This window comes from Colletotrichum acutatum (genome assembly GCF_030867785.1).
Source record: "Colletotrichum acutatum strain CBS 112980 chromosome Unknown BDZ83scaffold_56, whole genome shotgun sequence".
Taxonomy (NCBI): Eukaryota; Fungi; Ascomycota; class Sordariomycetes; order Glomerellales; family Glomerellaceae; genus Colletotrichum; species Colletotrichum acutatum.
This window is the reverse complement of record NW_026849050.1, coordinates 106,873-125,295: the sequence shown is the minus strand read 5'-3', so window position 1 is coordinate 125,295 and position 18,423 is coordinate 106,873. Positions and strand designations below refer to the sequence as shown.

The 18,423-nt window shown below is 52.6% G+C and overlaps 5 protein-coding genes and 1 pseudogene across 6 annotated transcripts; 3 read left to right on the top strand and 3 right to left on the bottom strand.

Annotated features, from left to right (window-relative positions):
* Positions 1–150: 150 nt before the first annotated feature.
* BDZ83DRAFT_752915 (uncharacterized protein) lies at positions 151–1,326 on the bottom strand (the record flags this gene model as incomplete). Its single annotated transcript, XM_060514273.1, has 4 exons — positions 151–467; positions 530–876; positions 931–1,160; positions 1,222–1,326. 4 exons carry the CDS (start codon positions 1,324–1,326, stop codon positions 151–153), a joined length of 999 nt encoding a protein of 332 aa, XP_060364139.1.
* Positions 1,327–1,936: 610 nt separating this feature from the next.
* On the top strand, positions 1,937–3,764 carry BDZ83DRAFT_624140 (uncharacterized protein). Its single transcript, XM_060508427.1, has 4 exons — positions 1,937–2,136; positions 2,195–2,546; positions 2,646–2,914; positions 2,968–3,764. The coding sequence occupies exons 1-4, from the start codon at positions 2,003–2,005 to the stop codon at positions 3,320–3,322; spliced, it is 1,110 nt and encodes a 369-aa protein (XP_060364138.1). The 5' UTR covers positions 1,937–2,002; the 3' UTR covers positions 3,323–3,764.
* Positions 3,765–5,010: 1,246 nt separating this feature from the next.
* Positions 5,011–5,080, top strand: BDZ83DRAFT_t163 (annotated as a pseudogene). Its single transcript has one exon. The product of its transcript is annotated as a tRNA-OTHER (tRNA).
* Positions 5,081–10,137: 5,057 nt separating this feature from the next.
* On the top strand, positions 10,138–14,009 carry BDZ83DRAFT_579400 (uncharacterized protein; the record flags this gene model as incomplete). The annotated part of the gene is made up of 5 exons (XM_060505230.1): positions 10,138–10,893; positions 10,965–12,376; positions 12,426–12,596; positions 12,690–13,008; positions 13,062–14,009. 5 exons carry the CDS (start codon positions 10,138–10,140, stop codon positions 14,007–14,009), a joined length of 3,606 nt encoding a protein of 1,201 aa, XP_060364137.1.
* Positions 14,010–14,607: 598 nt separating this feature from the next.
* BDZ83DRAFT_652493 (tetratricopeptide) lies at positions 14,608–15,848 on the bottom strand (the record flags this gene model as incomplete). Its single annotated transcript, XM_060510527.1, has 3 exons — positions 14,608–14,698; positions 14,756–15,747; positions 15,846–15,848. 3 exons carry the CDS (start codon positions 15,846–15,848, stop codon positions 14,608–14,610), a joined length of 1,086 nt encoding a protein of 361 aa, XP_060364136.1.
* A 449-nt stretch (positions 15,849–16,297) lies between these two features.
* On the bottom strand, positions 16,298–18,306 carry BDZ83DRAFT_624131 (uncharacterized protein). Its single transcript, XM_060508426.1, has 2 exons — positions 17,470–18,306; positions 16,298–17,415 (listed from the first exon to the last, which is right to left on the bottom strand). The coding sequence occupies exons 1-2, from the start codon at positions 18,013–18,015 to the stop codon at positions 16,525–16,527; spliced, it is 1,437 nt and encodes a 478-aa protein (XP_060364135.1). The 5' UTR covers positions 18,016–18,306; the 3' UTR covers positions 16,298–16,524.
* Positions 18,307–18,423: the final 117 nt, after the last annotated feature.

Sequence of the window (18,423 nt, the reverse complement as noted above, 5' to 3'; positions counted from 1 at the left end):
ATTTCAAAGATACCACTAGCATCATTTGGAAGAGAGAGGCGCTCTGCAATTAAATCTGTCCTCATCACCTCTGTCCTCTCTCCCAATTTTCAAAGTTTTCCTTTCCCACTATCTCATTCAACACAGTCTAAAGGCATCAGAGCCCTTTCATCAGTCCGTTAGCCCCAGTACCTCGCTCCCGCTCTGGGCAGAAGCTCCAGAAGAATTCAAAGACTTGTCTGATCCCCAGCTTTTCTGCAACATATCTCTGATCTTAACCATCTTAATGTCTGAAACGCCGGAAGTAAAAGCTCGCTCTTCGGGAAGATCCAGCATCCCAGCCACCATTGCCCGCTCTAGTCCGGCCATCAGATGTTGCATGAGGGTTCGAGGGTAAAGATTGTACGACGAAACGTGGGACGGCAGTTCTGTGATGTGCGAAGCCTCGAGAATTTCCACAGAATCATAACCGACATCAAATTTGCAGCCTTTTGTGGTCGTCGATGAGAATCTCTTTCAATACACATGTAGTAGGAAGGTGGGAACCGACCTCGAACATTCTCGGCAAGCTGGAGAAATTCGTTCCAAGTAGCCTTGTCCCCCACGACAATTGTCTCCTCCTGCCACTTGTCCGCATCCAACATCGTAGCCACAACGTTGGCTACGTCATACGTGTAGGTGAATGTGATGACATCGTTTCCTGTGCCTGGAATTCTGGCAATTTTGTTGGCAACATCAACGGCCACCAAAAATGGGGGTAAGTGGGTTTTGACATGCGGCATCCCGTAATAATCGAGGAAGTAGCCGACGGTGAAAGAAGTCCACTCCAAAGTTGTCGTCCTCAACAGTTTCATGGCAGCCAGCTTGTATTTGACCCACGGCATGTATACAATGATTCTTTAGCTTCATTAGCTTCTTCTCAAGCGAAGAGGGCATTCTTTTGTAGCTCACCCGTCTGTGATCGGCGTTCCCCAGTTACTGGTAATGAAACGTGTGGTCGTGGTGGAATGGTTCGCAGCTTTGATCAAGTTCATCTCAGCTGCCTTGGCGGAATCGGTTGTTAGACTTAAGCAGGAAATGACAGTGTGGATTTTGTTGTCCTCTAGAAGATGTTGAAGATGATTTGCATCGTCATAATCCACAACGATGAAGTGAACTTGATCAACATCAGTTTGAGGCGCCTAGTGCTCATACGTGGGTCAGGATAATAGTACTCTGGCTGGCGGAAACAAAGCTACGTACCTTGCGGCCTATCACGTAAACCTGATGTTTTCCCTGGAGTTTGAGAACTTCTGTCACTGTTTGACCAAAGTTTCCGAAGCCGCCAGCAATTACGACATTCACCATCTTGATTAAAGAAGAACGTCGAGAATTTTCGTCGTGATATAAGTCAGGTAAGGTACGTGGTGTTGGGATACTGTTGGGATAACTTCTCTGGATGGATCATCAGAGGTTATATATCCGATGTGTGAATGTGCCAATCTTGGGTGGATTTACCCAATCATTTATTCAAAATCGCAGAACCTGAATTAGATGGACAAGTCTGATTCTCAAATTGGTATAGCATTGTGTCATATGAAGTGACAGAATTTGTCAGGTGGGATGTTGAGATGGTTGAATGTTTGACTAAGCTTGGGCGGAGCGGGATCTTCTCAGTGCCTGTATGTGCTCCTGAGGGCTGCTCGAATTTCAACCATTCAGAAATTTATCCCAGGCTACTTACCAAATTTTGCCCTGTGTACGAAAGTTTGGGAGCATGCGAGATCAGGCATCGGCGAGACGTTTGTTACTGGTTGGTAGGCAAGAGGTGGGATTTGTTAAGGGTTGGTTTGAAGGTTTGTCAGGTGGGATTGGAAAAAGTCGTCTGCGGAGTTTGAGGTGCTGCGGAGTGGGGGTGTTGGTTTGTCAGGTGGGATAAAATGTACCATTGCTTGACCCATTTCCACTATCGGCCGCTCAACCTTCAACCTGAGAAACGTCCCTCAAGTTCTACGGTCAACGAAAGACGGCAGCATAGACTACAATGACTTGCCAATGTACCTATCCAGGATGTTCACGCAGCTACATCCGAAGAGAGCACCTCCGACGGCATATGCGAGACCATGCTAATGAGCAGCTACACTGGTGTCCTCTTTGTCCCTCCAAGTTTAACCGCAAGTAAGGAGAATCCAGTTTGTGCCCTACATTAGGACAAAACTTCTCATCGCGATCCTAGAGACACTCTGAGCCGTCACTTGAACGAACTTCATTACCACGCCGCTACAACTTCAACCCAATCGAACGAGGAGCCGCATCGCGTTTGTGAAGAAAGAAAGCCCCCTGCATTACCTTCCTACTTGCCTCAAGAGCAAATCCAAAGTCGCCAATTACACAATTATTTCAATACGTTTCATCCAGAATGGCCAATTCTGCACAAAGAGACATTCATATCATGCCCTCAGCCACCCGAATTGGTCCAGGCGGTTACCATGGTGGGTTATTGGGTAGAGCGTACAACAGTACCTGAGTCGCAGAGGAAAGCCGATCACGACCATGACATTCTGATGGGCTGGGTAGACAACAAACTGGTAGGTGTAATGTCTTTCTGATCTCATCGACCTTTGTCCTTCGTTTTCACTCTCTTTAATTGCTTGAATCTTGCCTCTATTTCTAACGGCAGCTGTTAGTTGCCCTTGCTTAGATCAACATCAACATCCACCAAACCCCATCAAGACTTGCCATCTGCAACTCTCTTCATTGTCCAAACGACATTCATCGTCATTGCATTCGCCGCATGGAGATCCAATTCTCCGACTCCTTTTATAATGACAAACCTCTGGTATTTAATAACGACCCTGAAAAAGATTGGCGCATATCAGGATTCGAAGGTAGACTGCATAGCTCAGTCAGGGACAACCCCACAACAAAAGTTCCTCCTACGAGAACATTACCGACGGCAAGCAAAACGCATCCCACTCCCCACAGACTGATTTCTCATGTGGTAAACAGACTTGGTTTGCTTTCTTTCAAATTACATGTCCTTGTTTGGTCTCGGTTCCTTTGCAAGAACCCGAAGCTTAGAATGTCGCGTGCTATTATGCCCGAGATGCTGGATTTGCACATTCCCTGCCCGCAACGTGATTGGGACCAGCCACTTTCTTCGTTGCCCGAACACATACTTTCTGGGCAATATCAAGGCATTCCTGTGTGTGGGATGTTTGATCAAGCTGTAACTCAGCGCACCCTTGGCCCCTTATCGTCGGTAGTCTTGTGGGACTCCATGCTTGGATTATGCTTGGATGCATGCGTGCGCCTTGGAAAGACTATCGCCATCGGGGCTTGGAATCAGCTTGGAGAACACTGAATTTGAAATTTGACCTTGACCTCGGTGGGCAAGGGTTGTTGACACGAGTCACAGTGTCCGATGGTACAAGCATGGTCGAATTGGGGTTAAAAGGTTTACTTCTTCAAGACAATCAAAGCATCCAGACGAGTCAACACATGAACAGTATCTATCACGGTGAGTGGATTAAGTACAATGAAGGCAGCTGATGTCTTCAAGACAATTTGCATTACAAAGAACCGTATCGATCAGAGCATTACTTCAAGGGAGTTGATGCTATGACGGCGCCTTTATAGCTAAGATTCTACCATTTTAAGACGGAGGATTGCTTGTTTCCACATACCTTACCTGACTTATACCACGATGAGAGGCCATTGATGATTTTAGCTGCGGTCTACTGGACAGGACAGGGTTTTGCCATAGCTCACGCCTTTGCATCTTCAACACTTACTTCTCTCACGACTCGGACAGCATATCGCGTTTAGGCAGAAGAAATAAGGGAAAGGGATGCTAAGACCCAACATACTCCACGTTTGTTTTCGTTTTTCCAGGGGAAAAGAAGATCCAGGACTCTTCATCTTAGATAGATGGCTTCATTGGCCTCCATCAAGAAGGCATTGCCTGGGCATACTTACTCATTCGCAAAGCGTGATGCCATGTTAATGTGCCTACTCATGACATTGTACTCTCCGCACCTTCCTGTGAAGGGCAGAATGAGATCAGAAGATATATGATGTCACTAGGCATAAGTATCCCCTGAAGGATCGTAGCCTCTGTATCTCCAAGTCGGCGAGCCTCGCTTCCCGGTACCACTTTCGCAATAACCATGCCACTATTCCTGCTGAAAAACACGTCTAAGAACAGGCAGGAACATACACAGATCATCGAGCATGGCTACGCCTGTCCCCGGCAAGAAGACAGGGCAGACCAAGGAACATACCACTTATGGGCCAGATACTTGGAGACACCACCATCATCGGGGTAGCGAGCGCGAGCAAAAGCTTGCGAGCTTAGAGATTTATAGCCGCTCCTTAAAGCAACGGCCGTATGCCATTGTTAACTTCGCAGTACTATCTATTATAGAGCTTCTTCTTTTACCACCCCGATTATGATGCCATTGACTCGGTCTGCAACACCGTCTGGCATCAACAGCCCGGCCTCGGCCTTCCGCTTGGCTGTTTTTTTTTTTTTTTTGCCGCACCATTAGGAACCTCCAAGCAACCAAAACACAATCCTTCCAGCCCCCTTGGAACGTGGCTTGCAAAAGCAAAACGCTGCAAAGCTATAACAAGCAAAGGTGAGCCCCCGATGCCACGTTCCCGCAGCGACCACAAGCTTCCCACGGACCTGTCGGGTTTCTAAACTCGAATCAGACGATCCTCGCAGAATTTCTTCCACGCCAGTCATCAAACATCCAGCCACACATCACTCTGTACGACGCTGGCATGTGGTGTCTCAAACACCTGGCTTGCCTAGCTCACCTAGCCCACACCCACACCCTCAGCCCTAGGAAAAGGAAGTGAAGTAACTCCGGATGGATCCTGCGCACAGGTTCCCGCACATCGTTTCCCACGGAAGGACGCCATCACTGCTCAGTGGCTTCCCATAGACCATCGTCGTCGCGAAGATGGGTCGGGGACGAAGAATCCACCACCTCGCAACAAGACCAGTCCCGGCCTCCGCCTCGTCCATCAACCATCAAGCCGTTCGCCCGGCTAGCTCAATCGGTAGAGCGTGAGACTCTTAATCTCAAGGTTGTGGGTTCGACCCGTAAGTGCATACAAGCTCTCGTCCAGGCATGAGCATTCGCAACTAACACATTCCAGCCACGTCGGGCTCAATTCCCGTCAGCGATTGACACCAAGTTCTTTTTTGCCCATCGGCTTCCAGCTTGCTTTTCGTCAATGTTTGTGTGCCCCACTGATGCTTGAGGAGACCGGGATTGTCGGCCAGGCGCTGAACAACGGAGCGGAGGGCAGGCGCCTGGGGAAGCTGCGGGATGGCTGACGTAGGCAGTCGCCGAACTTTCGATGGTCGGTGCTCAATAGGATGGATGTAAAGAAAAGAAGTTTACTATTGCCACCGAAATGAAATAAGAGGGAAAGATCCATCTTCTGGTAAAGCACGGTTGCGTGTGTGTCCATCTGGAAATGTGCTGTTGCTTGCAAATGTCAAACGACGTTGAATTTCTGCCTCGGCAACCAGGTCTGAATGGCTAGCGACAGTGACACAGAAAATTGGATGCCTGGTCTAGGAGACTCCAAATTGGGCTCATCAAACCCCAACATGTCGCTGGAGATTGGGCACTAGTAAGCAAAGGTGCAGCAGGATGCCCATGCAATCCTGCCAGGGGTAATGCGAGATATTGCTTTTCATACCACCAAGAGATCATGAGCGGTGAGACAGCTAAGATTCAATACCGGGATGGACGGCCGAGAGAGGGATGACCAGGCCAAGTCTTCTGTCTAACAACTGCAAAAAAGCATGTCGTTGAGAAACTGCCCGATGGATTGGTTGCCAGTGCTAGCTACAACGTTTATGCAACGCAGACGGTTGTTCTGGTGAAGTTTGATTTTTGGGGGCCGGAACGTGCTGGCAGCGGGATGGCGGAAGCTATCCGGACGCCAGGCTCAAGCTCCGAAGTAGTAGCGACTGTTGAGCTCCAACAGCACGGTACGTACCGTGTGTAAGCATCATGGAGACAATTGGCTGATGGCGGGAAGTGCGAAGTAATTTGCCATTCATGGACTCATTTTCCATAGTTCACCTTAGCCAAACAAGCAGTGCCAGCGGTCTCGAACCAGCCAAACAGAGTGGCCAACGGTATCACTGGCTGACTTACTGGCGGGCTATTTGAGATGCATTCCTGATCAGTTGAGGACCTTGAGGCTTGAGGTATTCCGTCGATGGGGAGTGACAGGCAGTGCCTTGCATATCAACAGGGGCCAGTAGGTCGTGTGCTGAGCACCGGGGATCCGAGCCGCTCTGTCCCCTGTGCTGTGGCTTTCGATATTTAACACTGGCTAGAATCATGATAGGTTGTTGTCGACACCGAGCTGAGGCGCTATGGCTCTTTCAGGCGGCCGGATAGCCTCTACCTCAAAAGTCGGTAAATGCTTGGTTCGCTTTGCCTGGATAGAAATCAGCGGATGACTTGGAGATGATGACATGTGCAGAAAAGTCGGCAGGCAGAAACGAGGCGCCTGCGAGACGTGATCAAACTTGCTGATGCATCTGGATAATGCGCCCCTAGGGAGTGCTGCCATGTCACCGATACAGGATTCCTAATAGCCGGAGATGCTCAAGGGAGTAAGTTCGTGTGCTGAGGACTTATCTGCACAGAGCATCTCGCCCTTGTGCATGGCTGCATATACAGGCTGCACGCTGGGGGAACATCGGGATCTTGGTAGTCCAGCGTTCGGGATTCCCACACCAATCGTCGATTGGGGTCCTCCGGTGTGATGGTGCACAAGAATATGCGAGGTCTCTATTACGGATTGCTGAACGCAGAACGACGCATCCATCCCGTCACCAGATTCTCAACACAGCTTTAGGTCGGTAGCTACCACACCCACTCAAGCAGCGTCAGCCGAGCCGCAGCCCTGTGAGTCAAATCGAGATACTACATTGCACTGAAGAAGAAGAAGAAGCAACTTGTACTCTCGTGACTCTCGCGTGAAAGCCAATGGGCATGGTGATACATGCCACATCCATTTGGTTGACTGGGAATGCCGTCGGCCAGAGCGAAGTCCGCTGCGCAGCCGGTGGAAAAGTGGACATGACCGGATGGTGACTCTGCCGGAATTCTTTACGCTCTAGGGCCATGAATACGACGTCCAGCGATTCGGCGAGCGCTATTGACCGTCAGATACGAAGCGCTCTTGTCAAAATTGAAGTTTCGAGAATTCGCCGCAGCCTTCTGCTTATGAATCGAGGCAGGCTGTCCGGTGAGTGTAGATGATGGACTGGGAATGCGGCTTGTGCAACAAGTGTGCATGGTATTGTACCATCGGTGGGAGACTCTCCAGGCATCATGGGCCGAGGCAGGCGGAGCAGTCGACATGGTTTAAAGGTCCGCAACTCCCGTCCGCAAGATAGGATGCCGGGTTAAGGCCCATCTCCCTCGAAATCCCCACGGCTCCGCGAATACGTTCGCGCCATCTTTCGACGCTGGCTTGTACGAGTGAGGCCGTTTCCAGCGCACCACACCGGTCTCATTGTTGCTTGGGGCATCACCTGGCCGGCGTTGAGAAACAGATAGACAGGCCGTGACAGGGTGCGTAGGTTGGACAAGCAAACCGGCCGGTTCGTTGGTTTAGGCTTGGTGTATCCACCCCTTTCTTGCGTCTCATTCCAGGTGTTTGCAACATCTGGAACCTTGATGGGCATCTGAGTCAAGACAGAGACCTCAACAGTTGATCCAAATATTTACCGTCGAGCTGGTCGCACGCGAGGCAGAGCGTCTATTTTCATTCGTTACCTGCTCTCTTTTCTTCATTAGACATTGGACAGCATTCAGGCTAAACGACATCGACGACGAACCCATCATCAGCCAGTGAAACAAACATCAACCGGGAGGATACAGCGATATCGACAGCGTGTGGTTGATTGCTGGGTATCTCGCCTGCCACGGACACACGGTGACCGGGGTCTGAGAAGCGTGGCACCGCGCTTGGGTAACACGAACTCCTGCCCTCGAGACCTTCTCTTGCTGTCTACACGTCACTTCTGTGCTTCGTCTTCAGCTAGCGAAAGCTCTTCCGCCTTCAGCATTGGACTGAATTTCGAAGGGTTACGATCCCATATCGCAGTGTACTCGAGCACGGCTGCATAGCTGTCCAAGGTCGTTCTTCGTTGTTGGTGGTGGCTTGTCAAACGGCACAGAGGGAGACGACCAGAGAAAGACCGTCTGAGCATAAATTGCCTTAGGTTTGAGGCAACACAAAGCAGACAACGGAAACGAGGCGAATTGAGACGAGGGAGCGAGACTCAAAGAGGAGTTCTTGCAGGATTGGAGACGCGTCGTCCCTGTCCCTGTCATCCCGGGGTTGGGAGTGTCGTGTCCAGTTTGGTGTTACACGAAAGACTCTGCTCGATTTTCGGCTCCGGCCGCCACACAAGCATCTTGCAAGCTCTTAGCAAGCAACAACGGCATTGGCAGTGTCAGCAACAGCAACAGCACCTCAGAAGCCGGCGGCGTCTATTACCTTAGCTTACTGAGCACCAACGCAGGGCGAGCAGCGAATAAACGACAGGAGAGACCTGAGTGCGTTGCTTAGGGATTTGCATCACGCATTTGCCCATTTCCCCCGCCAATCCCCACGCCTGCGCGACCTGACGGGGCCATTGCATTTCGGGAGAGATCTTTCGAGGTACCTACCTACCTGCCTCGCCTGCACAGGTTTCAGGGAGAGGAAGGAGCCGACTGGCTGACGTACAACGACTCTGTGCCTGGCCTTTCAAGTTTCCACAGATACGCTTTCCAGTTCCTGTCCTCTCTGCAAGGTGCTTTGACCACACGTTACCTTCCTTTTACCAACAAACCGAAGGTGTAGAGGAAGGTACATCAGACTGGACTCAAGCTGGTTTCCCTCTTTTGCGAAAGTACCTTGCCTTCCTACCTTCCAAACTTCCCAGAGTCCTTCCTCACAAATACGGTGAGCCAAAGAAGGGAAGGAGACGATCTGGTACCTTAACCCTGCAGTTACCAGCCAGTTCCTCCCTCATTCTGAGACGTTCTCGCTCCAGCTGGAGCAGTTGGTTCACGTTCCCTCCGCTTAGACGACAGTGCTCAGCTGCCTTGCATCAACTCGACGCACCCGGCACGCATCTACATTCTCTCACCCCAACAGAAGGTACCTGGCACACCTGCACGCCTGGAACTGCAAAGAACAAGGAGAAGGCTCAATCATAGGAATTGCACTTGCACTTTCTTGACCTTACCATAAGGCAAGGGACCTTACCTCACCTTGGACCACCTCCTTCCTCTTTATCCTTCCGTCCTGTACGGATAGTTCGACTATCTTTGCCCCTTCCCCTTCCCATCGACCCAACCTAGCTGGGGTCGGGTACCTGCTCCTTCCCAAGCACTTTCAGCAAACACGTTCCCGGAACGCGGTGGTCACTCTTTAATATCGCCATTCGGCACCTACCTTACTTCTTCAAGCTTCCTCTTTTCCACCGTTATCTTTCGAATTGTCTTTCTAGAGACGGGAAAAAAAGCCAATCTAGATCTTGCTTCGACTTGCATCATTCGGTCTTCTGCCGGCTTGCATCATCCATCCTACCTCTCCATCGCCAACTTAACCTTAAACTTCGCCTGGAAGCAACCATCGAAACGCACTTCTGCCCGCTCAGGTCCACCCTACGCACGACGACGCATCCCTCTTCCATCGTCACCCTTGTTTCCTGAGCTCGCTTCCTCCTGCAAGCTGCAAGCTGCAAGCTCTTTGCTGGATGAAAAACTAAAACTTGGGGAAGGAAACGAAACAGAACTCCGTCTGGCAGGCAGGCCTTCCCGTCTTCCCCGTCTTGCACCATCCCTGTTGAGGCACGCTCCCCAGAGGTCTAGACATCAGATCACCCACAGCTCCATTCATCCCTGGCCAAAGCTCCCCCGGTATCCCTCTCATCATACACCCGTCACTTGTCTTTCCCCCCAGCATCTCGCAATCTCTTCAACTTTCATTTGTCGGGAACACCAGCTAGCCGCCTCTCGATTTTTGGTGAATCCATCAACTACTAATCAGTCCACCCCCTCAAGCTCTCTCTAGCCAATATTCGGTCGTCCTGCGGATCTACGGTTGCTCCACACGTCCTCAACGCCGTCTGCCGCAATGGCGTCCCTCGAAGAGCTTCTCGACAGCCTTCACTACCTCTATCCGGCACTGGCCTTCACCTATTTTGCAATTGCTTCTGCTGTTGCTGTGTGCACTCTTCAGACTTTGCGGGCAGCCAACAACCCAGGCAAAGAGTTCATCCCTCGATCATGGATCCTCAACCTCATCGTTGCCTTTGTCCTTACCTACGTCGCCCAAATTGCAGTCATCGCTATTCAGTCCATCATCCTACAAGAATGGATTGGACAGGAACATGAGGTTATTGGCCTGCTTTCTTGCATTCTTGTCTTTGGTACTCAATTGGCCTTCCTTTCCGACACAGAACATCCCGTGTGGACACCGTACTGGGGCTCGTGGCTCATTTCCTTGATTTTCGAGCCTATGATTGGAGTGCCGGACCTCATCATCAGACGCTCCAGCACATTTGAGCACTGTCGTATCGCTCATCTTGTCTTCGCTGGTCTCCGCTACTATTTGCTGCTTACCATTGTTTCCGTCTACGTTGTTCAGCGTATCCGAGCTAGCCAGGAAAACGCCACAGATGAAGAACGGCAATCTCTTCTCGGCCAAGATGACCCAAAGTCGCGATTGAGCAGCTCAGGAAACGGGAGCCAGAGCTCTACTTCTACATATGGAACGACAAGTGATCCGCCAGAATCGTACTGGGCCGAACGTCAGCGAAAGGCGCAGGAGGAGATGGAGAAACGCCTTCAGGAAGAGGGTAATTGGCTGACGTACATTAAGGGCTTCGGCGTAAGTTTTGAATCCTTCTCATTGCCCTTCAACTACCTCTGATATTCGTAGCCTGCCTAACACCACTCTAGATTTTGTTCCCCTATATCTGGCCCGTTGGACAGAAATCCCTGCAGTTACGCCTCGTCCTTGTTGGCCCCTGTCTGCTCGCCGGCAACGCTCTCAACCTCTTGATCCCGCGTCAATTTGGTATCATTGTTGATGAGCTCAAGGACAGGAACTTCAGCAGTGCCTGGTACGGAGTTGCGATCTACGGCCTGCTCAGAATCGCTGCTTCAGACGCCGGTATCGAATTTCTGCGAGAATGGCTTTACCTTCCTCTTGAGGTGTACGCCGACGGGGCTCTGAGTACAGCAGCCTACCGACACATCTTGAATCTCTCGGCCGACTTCCACGATTCGAAGAGCACATCCGACATAAGCCTGGCCATGTATGGCGGGTCAAGTGTTTCCGACCTCCTGGAGTCTATCTGCTTTCAGGCTCTTCCCATGCTAATCGACCTCGTCGTTGCCATTGTATATCTCTCGGTCATCTTGGGGCCCTACGAAGGTCTCATCACCCTGGCGACCAGCACACTCTTCCTGTTCATCGCTACGAAGATGATTGCTGTGATGAAGGAACGCAGACGGGCCCACGTGAACGCCCAGTACGCCGAGCACTACGTACGCCAGACTGGAATCACGGGTTGGCATACGGTCGCATCGTTCAATCAGACGACATATGAAGACGTGCGCTACTCCAACGCAATTCACACCCGCATCAACTGGACTAAGCGTGTACGTCTCGGGTGGTTTACTGCGCAAGCGTTCCAGTCTCTGGTTCTCCTATGTGGTCTGTTGGCCGGCGCGATTCTGGCTGTGTACAGGATCAAGAACAGCAAGGCCACTCCTGGTGACTTAACAATGCTCTTGATGTACTGGGCCCAACTCACATCTCCACTGCGGTTCATGGCCAGTCTCGGAAAGAAGATTGGAAGCGATTTGATAGATGCCGAGCGACTGTTGGACATCATGAAGAAGGAGCCAACAATTGTGAACAAGAAGGGTGCCCGTCCCCTGAAGCTTGTTGGCGGCAACGTCGATTTCACTGATGTGAGCTTCACCTACGACTCCAAGAAGAAGATCATCAACAGCATCTCTCTTTCTGTTCCCGGCGGCCAGACGGTGGCTTTTGTTGGTGCTACTGGTGCCGGCAAGTCCACGATGTTGAAGCTACTCAACCGTTTCTACGATGCCAGCGAGGGATCCATCTTGATTGATGGGCAGGATGTGCGTGATGTTGATTTGCACAGCCTCCGTGACCGTATTGGCTTGGTGCCGCAGAATCCTGTGCTTTTCGACGACACGATCATTAGCAACATTCGGTATGCAAGAATCACTGCTTCTGACGACGAAGTCTTTGAAGCCTGCAAGGCCGCTTGCATTCATGATAAGATCATGACTTTCACCGATGGATACAACACGCGAGTTGGTGAGAGGGGAATGTAAGTGATCCCGGTGTTTGCGAAACGACTCGTAGCTAATCAAAACCAGCAAACTTTCCGGCGGCGAGCTACAGCGTGTCGCTATTGCCCGGGCAATTCTCAAGCAGCCCGAGATTGTGCTTCTGGACGAGGCGACAAGTTCAGTGGACACCGATACAGAGCAAAAGATCCAGCAGTCATTCATGCAGCTCTGCAAGGGACGAACTACTTTCATAGTCGCGTATGTATTGCGTTTTCTCCATGCCTCCTCTATCGTTCCCATCCTTGCTTCTGTGCTACTGAAATACCGGATCGAAGTGCTAACCAGACACAGTCATCGACTTTCAACCATCATGAATGCTGATCGCATTGTTGTTATCGAGGATGGCGAGGTTGTCGAGCAGGGCAATCACGCCGACCTCGTCACCGCTAAGGGAAGATATGCAGACCTATGGTCTAAGCAAACCTTCCTGAAGCCCAAGGATGATGATTCAGCTACCAGGAAGAAGTCGACTGCAAGTGACACCGACGACTCCACGCTCGACGGCACTTCGGAGACAGATGCTTCTGCGTCCGAGGACACCCAGACGACTCCGACTCAGGCGAGCAAGGGAAACGAGGCTGTTCAGACTCCCGGTAATCACAAGAAAGAGGTAGAGTCAGCTGAAGATTCGTCTTTGGCAGATTCTAACCACTAATTGTGTAGGGATCTCGATTGAACCCCGTTGCACCCGAATTCACGCCCAAGTCGACCCCCACCACCAAAGTTTCCTTTCCATCCCCCAGTCGCCAACCCGACACGAAATCCACAAATGTCTCGCCCATTCGTCAGACTCCCAAGCGGGTCTTGAATTGGGCGAGTGTGACTTCTTCGGATGACGATTCCTACCCACGATCCACCGTTGACACCACGACCATTCCTGCTGGCAGCCGCGCTCAATTAAGCCCTCTATCTGGTAAACTTCCCTTCATGTTGTATGATTGCTTTCAAGGAAAAACGTCTGACCGCTTTATGGCGTCAGGTGCTCGAAACAACAGCAGGGTACAGGACTCCGACAACGATTCGGTGGACACTGTCATCAAGCTTGAGCAGCCCCTGTTCAGAACCCCTCACCCTACAGCTCGTCGCTACAACGCCCTGAGCGATTCCAATGGACAAGCTGGTGGCGATTTTGATGCGTTGGACCAAAGCGGCGATGATGCTGATGGATCCGTTGCAGTAAGATCCTCATATTCATCCACGGCCGAGCGAGAAATTAATGGGCTGCAGGAGATACGCCACGTATCTGCACCGGTCTTAAAACTGAAGGCCGTCGCACCGGGGCAGGAGACTCGTGCTTCCCCAATGACCATCGTATCCAAGGACTTGAGCACCGACAAGCTGTCGACACCCGGCTTGACCAGCACTCCGGTCTTTGGCCACAAGGAGAACGTGCCTAAGGGATTTCACGGTCCGGCTACAATGAAACCAACGACGTCATCATCTCCTCTGAAGGAGATCACGCAGTCTAACTCAGCGGTACCATCGCTCGCTCGAGATTCTCAGCAGTCCAATAGCCATCGTGGTCAGAGAAAACGACACAACCGAGGCGATGGCCGTGGACGTGGCCGCCATGGCCCTGCGAAACCCCCCAATCATGGCGCTCATCATTAGGTTTTCAATGCTTCTCGATTAATCCTGTGCCGCACACTACCATATTTCTTTTGTTTCAGTTGGCACGGGTCGGATGTCACATGGCGGCATGTACTATTCTTGGCCCATCGAGTGGCTTGTTTGCTGCCACTTTATACGGTATTATTTAGAGAACGGCGTCAGCGCAAGCTGGCGTGTGTAAAAAGACACGGGTGTGGCTACATTTCATAACACGGGAGTATTGTGTTTCATATCAAAAGTAAACCAAAATTGGCGAAGGATCAGCTTCATTAGAATTGGTGGGGAAAAGCTTTAGACCAGACTGGCGGATAGTTGAGTTTAGATTAGACAGGATGTATGAATAAGACGGGTCGATAGCTTGGTCAACATGCTCAGTGACCTCAACAGTCCTTTACTGGTTTTCAAACACATTCTTCAACCTTGATCAAGGGGTCTCGTCTGATGGGGCCGTTAATTGGTGTTCTATTCATGCACAGGTGTTTTGTGTACGTTGTTGTGAGGGTAATTCTAGTGATGAGTCGCAGTTTATCGACTGTGTTTCCTGGCTTCTCCAACGACTACGTTCTTCCAAGAACGAACTTGATCCTCTTGAAACGCTTTAGGCAGAGCCTCCACGGCCAGCACCAGCACCAGCGCCTCCGCCAGGAGCACCGCCCGGTGCACCACCACCACCCATCATGTTGCGTGCCCTAGAACGAGTTAGGATCGATACCTCGGTATTACGTTGGCATAGATAGACGACTTACATGTCGGCAATGTTGGGGTCGGACATGAGAGCGTTCAGGTCAGGCATGCCGCCACCGCTACCGAAGCGGTCAGCCATCTCGCGCAGGCGAGGGTTGCTCATGAGGTTGCTCATCATATCGGGGTTGCTCATCAGGTTCTGGGCCATGCTCGCGAACATGGGGTTGTTCATGATCTGGCTGAAATCGGGCATGCCTCCGGCGCCGCCCGCGCCACCGCCAGCTCCTCCTCCGCCGAGCATGCTCGCGAGACTGCTCAGGTCGGGCATGCCGCCACCGGTGCCGGGTGACTGGCGGGGCAGATCGCGCTCCTCGACCGACATCTCCTCGACGCGACGCTTGGCCGTCTCGAAGCCCTTCTTCATGGCCTCGCTGCCGCCGGACCCTTCGAACTCGATGCCCTTTCCATAGGCCTCCATCGCGCCCTTTGCGTCGCCGAGGGCGAAGCGGGCGAGGCCGAGGCGGGACCAGGCTTTCGTGTAGGCCGGGTCGACGGCGACGGCAGCCTCGGCATCTGCCTTGGCGGATTCGTGGTCTTTGGCGGCGGAGTGGGCGGCCGCGCGGTTGGACAGGAAGACGGCGTTGCCGGGGTTCAGGGCCAGGGCCTGGGTGTAGAGGGCGATGGCGGAGGGGTAGTCCTTTGAGGCCATTGCGGCGTTGCCCTTTGATTTCAGGGCATCGGCCTCCTTCTTGTCTTCTTCGGTCACCGTCTTGGAGGCCGAGGCGGCGGCGTCGGCTGCGCCTGCTGCTGCTGCGCCGGCGGAGGCGTTCTTGAGCTTCTCGTAGACGGAGTAGACTTGGTAGAGGTTCTGGGCGCCGACGGCCTCTGCGAGGATTTTCTTGTCGGTGGGGTCGACCTTGAAGGAGTCTGCGATGCACTGGATTGCGACGTCGATGGAGTCCTTGTCGTCGGCGGGGAGGGTGCCGTCGTTGACCGAGGTGGAGAGGAATTCGCAGATTGCGACGGCAAGGCGCTGTTTGGAGGTTACTGTCGCCTGTGAGGAGGGGAGGAGGGGTAAAATGTTAGCTCATGATCGTATTCTTCTCTTGGCTGTCCGCCCCTGGGTAAGACGGAATGGGATGGGCTGCTTACCATTTTGACGATGTGTGGCCTTGTGGATGTGTATATAATCGAATGAAGGGAGAATTTGACACGACGATGGGGTATCAAGAGGTGTTGGAAGATGGTGGATAGCTTGGATGTTGTGTTGTCGGTTTTTTTGGGGATCGTCTCCTTTGTTACGCTGGCCGGCGGGTTGGGCTTTGCGGCTGCTTGGCTTGCCCGCGTCACTCCCCACGTTCTCTTTTCGCCCGGCCGGCCGGTACAGCTGTTTGGCTGGAAGGTTCCAGCGCAGCCGCGGTGAAGGTGGGGGAGGGGGACTGGGCGGGTGGGCGTCAAGCGGCGGCGCTGGAGCCTTGGAGGGGGGAGCCTGGAGGAACGTACCGTTTACCCCGCTGAATGGGACAGGCGCATTTCCTCTTGGCTTCAATTTCATGCAGATATGCGGTTAAATGCACGTGAATCAATACCAAATTCACTGTCAACCGGAGGATCGTAGCATAATAGTCTGACTGATTCATTACTGTTAAACAGAGGCCGTGGAGATGAGAAACGTCTCGCAGTCTGCCATGCTGGACGATATCTAGTCATACAGAAAAGTAATAAAAGCAGAAAAGGTATACACTCCTCCTATCCTACCCGCCAACGCCGTTTGATATGCTGGTGTGTACCGTCGCTGTTGAATATGTTTGCTCTCTTATCTCAAGGTTCCCTAAGCGGCGGGAGAAGTGGAGGAGGTTTGGCTCCTCCGCCTGTCCACGTTGCGAATCTTGCGCAGGGGCTTGTTCTTCGCGAGGCGGTACTTAGTGTAGAGTCGGAATACGTCGCGGATCACCACGTACATACATCCCCCGACGAGGTTGCGGCCCCATTGCTCCTGAAGCAGCCCCGTCCGGATCTTGAAGCGACCAAAGGTACCCGCAGGAGTTGTCCAGTGTTTGGGTAGCGCCAACCGGATGGCCTCGCCCATGGCGGCTGAGAAGACCGGGAGCAGGAGCGTGCTCACGATCGCGTTAGTGACGTCCTTGAGGCTGGCCTGGATTCCACGCTGGCGCGGTGCTGCGGGCGCCGGCTGGGCTGCTGGTTGTTGAGGTGCCACGATCGGTGCCTGCTGGGGTTCGTTACCTGGCGGGGGCAACTGGGCAGGGAGGGCAGCAGCGATATCTCCGGCGCCGTTCTCTTGCTCCGCTGCATGCGCCTCCTCGATCTCCTCGACGAGAATCTCGAGGTTGACGACATCATGGTCCTGTCCCACTTCCACTTCTTCCAGCTCGACCTCCATTTCCACGTCAGGGATATCCAGCATATCGATAGCTGCATCAATCAAACCACCTACCAAGCCAACGTTTCGAGCGGCTGCGTTGGCGCCGTCGTTATTTCTACCACGGCGGCGGCGGTTGCCGTTCGGTCTGTTGTTCGCCTGAGGTGCGGGCTCAGGTAATCCAGCAATTGTACGCTCCCATCTCTTTTCGTACGGGCACACGAACTCGTGCCAGAGGTTATTGTATACAGCTCTAATGTACGGAAAGCACGCTGCCGCGAGTTGAGGTGACGGAGGCCAGGTGAAGAAGCGGTCGTCTTTGGCCATGTGGAATACGCCGTACTAGATGATATCAGCCAGGTCTGCCAGGAGTGAGTGTGGAAAACGGGTCCTTACCAGCGCGGCGACGGGCATGAAGAAGACATTGCCTAGAATAGGGACCGACGAGCCCAGGACCAGGGCAGGCGCGATGGTCGGCAGGATCGCGACGTGGATCCAGTTGACCATGGGCACGCCTCTGGGGTTCCTGTCGTTGAAGAAGAAGCGATACGTCGCCTCGGGGCCCGCAAACACCCGCACCGCAATGTTGCCGTACATGGCCAAGCTAACCCATGTGCCCGCGCCGATCCCGCCGAGGATCAGGCCGGGCGACACCCTGCTAAAGGACTTGTAGATCTGGTTGCTGAGCGCGAGCGCCGGGTCGTAGGGTTCGTCAATGTTGATCTTGGCCTTGCACACCGGGCAGAGTATCTCCTTGCCCTCGCGCTCCAGCTCTGTGACCCACTGGATCATGCAGTCTTGGTGGCCTTCGAGGGTGCAGGGGCACGGGTCGACCCAGGCGGACTCGGAGGCGCCGGACTCGTTCTCGTCCATGAGGCAGATGAAGCAGCGGCGTTCGCCATCTGGAGGCCCGGCCTGAAGTGAAGGTATTGTGTCGGTCATGCTGGGTGACTGGCGCAAGGGTTTTCAGGTGTAGGTGATCGGTTCGTTGAGGTTCGGGGGTGGGAGGTGCGGAGAAGGGTGAGGGCATATCGTGTGCGGGAGCTTTTGAGCCCACGGCGCAACAAGGTTCGCAAAGGGGCGTGCGCTTCTATCGCATGATAAATAGTGCAACGAAAGTCTATGTTTTGGTATTGCGGAAATATAGAAAAACGATGCTGAAAATGTGTGATATCGTGAGGTGATTGTGAACAGCCTGATTATTCGCTTGGAGCTGGTCAAGCTTGAATGAATGTGACATCAACCGCCCCAAATGTCCGACCAACCGCGAGTGGTAGTCCACAGTGAGCCGAGGCGCAGGGTGGGGCCCTCGTGAGTTGTCCTGTGGCTTGTTTAGATACGTACCTTTAG

What these genes read in the sequence shown, in the direction of transcription:
- BDZ83DRAFT_624140 (XM_060508427.1), top strand. Translation starts at nt 2,003, where the DNA reads ATGACTTGCCAATGTACCTATCCAGGATGTTCACGCAGCTACATCCGA. An exon ending in GCTGGGTAGACAACAAACTG is followed by an intron (nt 2,547 to 2,645) that starts GTAGGTGTAATG and finishes GGCAGCTGTTAG; the next exon opens with TTGCCCTTGCTTAGATCAAC. An exon ending in CTACGAGAACATTACCGACG is followed by an intron (nt 2,915 to 2,967) that starts GCAAGCAAAACG and finishes TGTGGTAAACAG; the next exon opens with ACTTGGTTTGCTTTCTTTCA.
- BDZ83DRAFT_624131 (XM_060508426.1), bottom strand. Translation starts at nt 18,015, where the DNA reads ATGACCGACACAATACCTTCACTTCAGGCCGGGCCTCCAGATGGCGAA. An exon ending in TCATGCCCGTCGCCGCGCTG is followed by an intron (nt 17,416 to 17,469) that starts GTAAGGACCCGT and finishes GATATCATCTAG; the next exon opens with TACGGCGTATTCCACATGGC.